A 6,255-nucleotide genomic window follows, 5' to 3' on the forward strand; every position below is an offset into this window, starting at 1 on the left:
CGCCAACCGCTTCAACCGCTCCACATGCCCACCCAAGCCCGCCCGGAGCACATTACTACAGCGACCACGGCTTCTCAGTCGAGCGAGCGCCGAATCCCGCGCTCCCTCGTTGCCCCGCCATCGAGCCACCGATTTCTCTCCTTCAAAAGGGCAGCCCTAGGAAAACTGAAAGCTTAACTTACATAGAAAAAATTTCTAAACTGAACATGTAACCAATACACTCAAAGGAAGTCCAATGATGAGTGGTTCAGAACAAAAAGGAGCATAAAAAATGTACACTCATTGGCTGCAGACATCCAACACAATTAGAGCAAGTATAATAGGGTGACATAAGCAGGCTATAAGGAATAGAGTAATATATCTTGGTTGGTTGAAGGAGAGATAGGAGGAGAGAGAAGAGAAGCGGACTCTTGTTAGTAGCCAGTTGCAACACGAGACCCAAGACACTTTGTGAGGATGTAAGGTGCCCAACTATTGATAAACTAGTACATGTTTAAAACTTACTATTGTACATGCCGGCTAAAAGGTTGGGTGTAGATGACATGTCAACTTCTTATAGCCGACCGTTGGTTGTATTATTAACCATGCACTTAGCTACGCGGAACATCGATCCCTGGGGTGTCCACGTCGATCGATTTTACTGTGTCAAGATAAAAAAACGAAGCAAATGGGAGCAGAAAAGTACATCGTGCCCCACGCCCCATCTCCCTTTCTTCCGCACACACGTGACCTTTCCTTCATAGGCACGCCTCGTCCTCGCCTTCTCCTCTCGTCTCTCTTCTACTATCGCCCGCAACCTCTCCTCCCCTCCCGTCAAAATTTACTCAGTCCGGTGATGAGATAATTGCATCTATAGTCCTCGTAGTCGCTGGCGACGTCCAACATGGTCCTGGAACTTGCGTATTGCTTCAATACGGCCCCAGTACATGAAAATATGTGGTTAATACGGTTCCTGAGGTTGAAACAACAGTCCTAACTCTACACGTTGCATACGTATGTCGTATTTGCGTAGGAGACACGTGGGCCAAGAAAAAAAAGCAACCCACCAGAACAAAACGTGGGCCGTGACGTCTGTATAGGGCCCATATGTCAGTGCGTCGAGAAATAAGAGGAAAAAAGGGCAAAACTGGGATTCTAACCCACAAACCGTGGCACATACCTGCGCGAGCAAGCCACCGGAACAAGCACTTGATATTGAACATAACGGGATGCAAAATGTATTAGTAAGTGAGTTCTTGTCTTTTAAAAAAATTCTTGAATTTATAGAATGTTTATGAGTTTTTTTTAACACGTTCACGATTAAAAAAAATGTTCTAGCTAAAAAAAATAAAGGTTCGTGTCTAAAATTAATGTCCACGATTTTGTAAAAATATATTTGAAACAATGTATGGGAATTTTAAAAAATTCCAAATTTTCTAAAAATGGTCAATGAATAAAACAATATTCATGAATTCAAAAAAAGTCCGTCGCAAACAAAAAGTGTTTTCGAATACAAAATTTTGTTCCAAAATTTCAAGAAATGTTCGCCTATGCATAAACATTTGTTGACGTGTTCTAAAACAATGTACGCAATTTCAAAAAAATGATTGTAAATTCAAAAAATATTCACAAATTTGTAACAAAAATCATGATTTAAAAAATATTTACATTTTCAAAAAATTCTTTATTTATTGTGTGCAGGGGGAGGGGGTTACACATGTTATCATTCAGTAAACAAATGGATTTTTACTGCCTAAAAAATTCCATAATTGTATGTATACGCACAATATTTTCAAAATTGTATAGTAGCACAATATCACAGTGCAATATTTCATCAATATATGTGCTTGTATGTGACAGATACAAAAAAGATAAATACATGAAAAAAATACTTGTTGAAGAAAAATTCATCAAAAACTCCAACATTATTTTAAATTCTGGATCAGTTTTAGCACAATATCACTGTGGAATTTTTTGTATTGTTGTACAAAATTTAAAATTCAGAACAAGAATTTATAACCGGGAACAATTTGAAAATCCGAAAAATAAAAAAATGCAAATGAAAACATTTTTGAAAACTTCTAATAGTTTTTTATACTGTGACCAAAATTTGAAACTTCAAACTATTCCAAAAAATGTGATTCGTTAAAAAAAATTCTGAACTAGTTTTGAAAGCGCTAACAAATGTTGAATACTTAAAACATTATTTGACAAATTAAAATAAACAGAAAAGGAAGAAAAGAGAAGAGAAACTATGGTTTAAAACCATGCGGAAAAAATACTACTGCCAGCGTAATTCGCTAGCACATGCGTTTTCAAAAAATGTGTCTGCGCCTGCTATAGCGGAATGGACAATGATGTTTATATATACTAGATGACTCGTTGCGCCAATGGCGTAAGGGGCGAGAGGGAGCCAAGTATTGTGAGAATATTTAGACACCCAAGTCGAAAACCAAATGTGGCCAACACTCCCGCATCCTCTATTTCGAAGCCGCCTTTTCTCACCAGATCTAACATAAAGAGCAAATTTCAGAGAAAATACAAAGCATTGAAGGCTTTAAGTTGTACTACTGAGACCATACCACCATATCTTCATTTAGTTTCTTTGGGAATCTATAAAGGTCTAAGAGGAGGGTACAGGTGAGAAGCTGTGAATCCACAACAAAAAACTAAACTAACTTCCAAACAAACATTTCAAGTTTGAAAGCCACAAAGAAGCAGCCTAGATCTATCATTGTAGTACAGGTAATACTGCATCCACAGCCCATAATTTTTCAACACCTAAATCCACGAAATCCAACCAAAGGAAATCATAGCAGAAACATGCGCCGTGGCTTACGTGATTATATCAGTGAAAAAACATAGGCAAATACAAAACAGGGGCAAACATTGCTCATTGCTTGGCTACCAAATTATTTGGCCCCGTGAAAAATTTTAGGGCGAAGGGAGCAACTGGGTATGATAAAGCTATGAAGTACAGAGTATAAACCAAGTACAAAATACTGTTTTGCTGCTTTACCATTTAAACTCTGCAAGTGTTCATACTCTGTACCGGTAACCTAGAATAAACTAAACCACAATTAGAGTTATGATTCAATACCACACTCACCGGGGTGAAACTTTCATACTCAAATCTGTAAACTTCTTAAGTATCTATCTTTTGTTATCTATCTATTATTGCACAATTGAATAATATAAATACAAGACCCATTCTTCCTGAAGAATCTGAACTACCATTGACAATGGAGAGTGTTACAAAACTACAAATAACTAATAAACAGTCTTGTAACGTAAAAACTGCCAGTATCTTGTCTCCAAATACCAAGAAAGGAGCATAGTTCAACTTAAATACGCCCACAGATTATACAACTGACCAATGGAACAAATAGTGAACTTGTTATATGTGAACACCTCCAGCATAGACCATGCGACGCCCCATGCACCAGTGTGACTCCAAAGTCAAAAGTAGTGTACTCTTAAACACAAGTAACTTAATTGGTCTTCTTTTTGTGCTGGTCCTTGCTGATATATCAGTGTCTTCCTTGATCGATCAGTGAGCAGAGACAACATTTAGATTAGTCAAAGAGTGAGCTCAGAACAGTAGCAAGAGAGCTCTCCTCACACAATTCTCTCCCTATTTATAGTTGCACTACACATCAGGGGAGAGGAGCAACACCTATAGATCATCAACTTAGTCTACACTCGTCAGTTCTGCAATCTGAGAAATAAATGAACACAAGGGAAAAACAACCGATTCTGACCAGAGAATTCACAATCCAAAAAAACTTTGGCATTCCCTTATAAGATAATATATCAAAACACCTGATAAATCACTTCTATAGGCACATTAGGAAAAATGGCAATAAGGAGCATAATGAAAGATCACTGAGAATTGAATGGTTTCCTTCAAATAAACATATAGCCAAGGGGAAAACATCATGTTTTGATTGGATTCTTTTTACCGGTGTTGATACTGATGGTGTAGCCCAGATTTTTTTTGAGAGAACATAGGAAACAAAACTAAGGAAGACATCCTACCATCATAAAAGTAAACTTTTTATTCTCCTTTTTCTAGCATAATCGGATATACAATTTGTCTATTAGCCTGGTTCCAACTTTAATATCGTATGAAACATCTAGGAAACGCAATGTTTTTTGCTTGGCTATTCTATAGATATATTACCAGTTAACTGATCAATTATGTAAAGCATCGATTCCTCAGTCACATTGCTGCTGCATGATCTGAAGAAATAAACGCAGAGTGATGGGGCTCACCTTGCTGCTGCAGCCTGACATAGCTTGGCCTTGGGGAGCCACTGGCCATGGGCTTGGAGGAGGATGGCAGGGGCGCTGGTGATGTGGTCGTCGTGGAATGCGTGTGCGAGCACGCCGCTGGGGGCCTCCTCCCGACCCCCCTCCCCACGGATCTCCCGTTGCAAGCGCCGTTGGGAGACGCATGTGTCGCGCTGCCGGGTGTATCATCTTCCTCCTCCTCAATCTCCCTCTCTGACTCCTCACAGCTCTCACCAGCGGAGGCAGAGCATGGTCACGCCCAGCCGCTGCAAGGCTCCATCGGGGCCGGCCGACAGCTGAGCGCACGAACGTCATAAAATTAATTGATTTCCATTCAACTAACATGACTACCATTAAACGACTAAAGATGTAGTAAGTCTGCGTCAATTAATATGGATCAGAGGGAGCTCTACTATTACAACAACGCACGTGTGTATGCGATAGAAAAGTTGTCCAGGTAGAAGAAACCCAAGGTCAATTAATCAGCTTACAGGAGCAGCAAATTAACAGTTTCGAGGGTTCTATACAATTAAGAAGATGAACTTTAAAGACAGGCTACTGGTAAATTATGCAGAACATACACACAAGAAAGACATGTTTGGAAGGCACACAGCAGCTCTTCTCAGAGCTTGTTGGCCCAAGCTCCATCTCTCATCCTTTTGACTGAAGAAACCGAGGAAACAGAAATAAGGAAAAAGAGACAAAGAGAATCAAGCACACCCATGGCCACACGAACCAATCTAGAAGAAGAAGAAGAGGGTAGGGGAGGAGGATGGAGGGCGTGTGTGCGTACCTTTGAAGTCTAGGTGCTGCAGCCCGTCGCAGGCATCGAGGGCCACCGCATCAGGAAGCTTCGCTCCCCACCCCATCGAGAGAAGGCCGCTGCCGTCGTCATCCATGGGTGGGTGTGGGGCTAGGGTTCCACCCCCATCCATCGATCCTCGAGGACCAGCTGGACGACGGCGCGCCCGTGCCGGTGCCGCTGCGGATCTGGGCGTCGATCCGCTCGATCTGGGGCCGGTCGAGTGGAGAGCGGGGAGGGATGCAGCGGCTGCGCAGGGTGTGGCGGCGCTAGGGTTTGTGAGAGGAGGGGAGGGAAGCGGGGGAGAGGCGGCTGGAGCGGGGGAGCAGAGGAGAGAGGCGCGAGCTGCCAGAGATGCGGGCTGACGGCTCGTGGGTGGGGGGCTCGCTCGCCATGCGCACTATTCATAGCGACACGTGGACGGCGTGAGCCTGCCTAGCACCCCCTTCATCCTTTGTATGTTCAATAGCGTTTATCAAGATGTTTTCGGTACAAGGCCCTTAATGTGGTCGCTTGCGCGCACAAATTTATGCTGGGGGTCGCGGGTTCGAAACTTGGCTGCACGCATTCTTCAAATTCTGTTCGCACTTTTTATATTCCCGTACATTGTTTTGAATATTTTTTATAAAATCGTGGACATATTTTGTAGAACGAACCTTTATTTTTTAATCTAGAACATTTTTTAAATCGACGAACGTTAAAAAAACTCATTAATATTTCTAAAATTTACGAATTTTCTTAAAAGCCAAGAACGGACGTACTAATACAGTATGCATCACGGTATATACAAGATCATGCGCTTGTTCCTGTGGCTTGCTCGCGCAGGTATGTGCCACGGTGTGCAGGTTCGAATCCTAGAGCCCGCGCTATTTTTCCACGGTGCACGTTTTGTTCAAGCGGCTTGCGTTTTTTTTCTCAGCCCACATGTTACCCACGTGTCACCTACGCAAATACGACATACGTATGCAACGTGTAGAGCCAGGACTGTTGTTTCAACCTCAGGGACCGTATTGACCACATATTTTCATGTACCGTGACCGTATTGAAGCAATACGCAAATTCCAGGACCAAATTGGACGTCGCCAGCGACCACAAGGACTATAGATGCAATTATCTCGTCCGGTGATTCACCAGCGATACTGCCGGGGTCCTCCTCCACCGGATCGGCCTATTAGCGGAGT

The 6,255-nt window shown here is 42.3% G+C and overlaps 1 protein-coding gene across 4 annotated transcripts; it reads right to left on the minus strand.

The window, feature by feature from the left end:
* Positions 1-3,116: 3,116 nt before the first annotated feature.
* LOC123138131 (uncharacterized) lies at positions 3,117-5,464 on the minus strand. 4 transcript variants are annotated; one of them, XR_006468886.1, is made up of 3 exons: positions 5,066-5,464; positions 4,854-4,935; positions 3,117-4,568 (listed from the first exon to the last, which is right to left on the minus strand). XR_006468886.1 is itself a non-coding variant. In XM_044558037.1 (3 exons), exons 1-3 carry the CDS (start codon positions 5,205-5,207, stop codon positions 3,377-3,379), a joined length of 600 nt encoding a protein of 199 aa, XP_044413972.1. In that variant the 5' UTR covers positions 5,208-5,458; the 3' UTR covers positions 3,117-3,376. The 4 variants fall into 4 exon arrangements, 3 of the variants coding, with proteins under 3 accessions (XP_044413972.1, XP_044413973.1, XP_044413974.1); XM_044558037.1 differs by lacking the exon at positions 4,854-4,935 and having other exon boundaries at positions 3,117-3,520; positions 4,255-4,568; positions 5,066-5,458; XM_044558038.1 differs by lacking the exon at positions 4,854-4,935 and having other exon boundaries at positions 3,117-3,697; positions 4,255-4,568; positions 5,066-5,458.
* Between the last annotated feature and the right edge of the window lie 791 nt (positions 5,465-6,255).

Source organism: Triticum aestivum, chromosome 6B (genome assembly GCF_018294505.1).
Source record: "Triticum aestivum cultivar Chinese Spring chromosome 6B, IWGSC CS RefSeq v2.1, whole genome shotgun sequence".
NCBI lineage: Eukaryota > Viridiplantae > Streptophyta > Magnoliopsida > Poales > Poaceae > Triticum > Triticum aestivum.

What these genes read in the sequence shown, in the direction of transcription:
- LOC123138131 (XM_044558037.1), bottom strand. Translation starts at nt 5,207, where the DNA reads ATGGATGGGGGTGGAACCCTAGCCCCACACCCACCCATGGATGACGAC. An exon ending in GCAGCACCTAGACTTCAAAG is followed by an intron (nt 4,569 to 5,065) that starts GTACGCACACAC and finishes TCGTGCGCTCAG; the next exon opens with CTGTCGGCCGGCCCCGATGG. An exon ending in TGTCAGGCTGCAGCAGCAAG is followed by an intron (nt 3,521 to 4,254) that starts GTGAGCCCCATC and finishes TGATCGATCAAG; the next exon opens with GAAGACACTGATATATCAGC.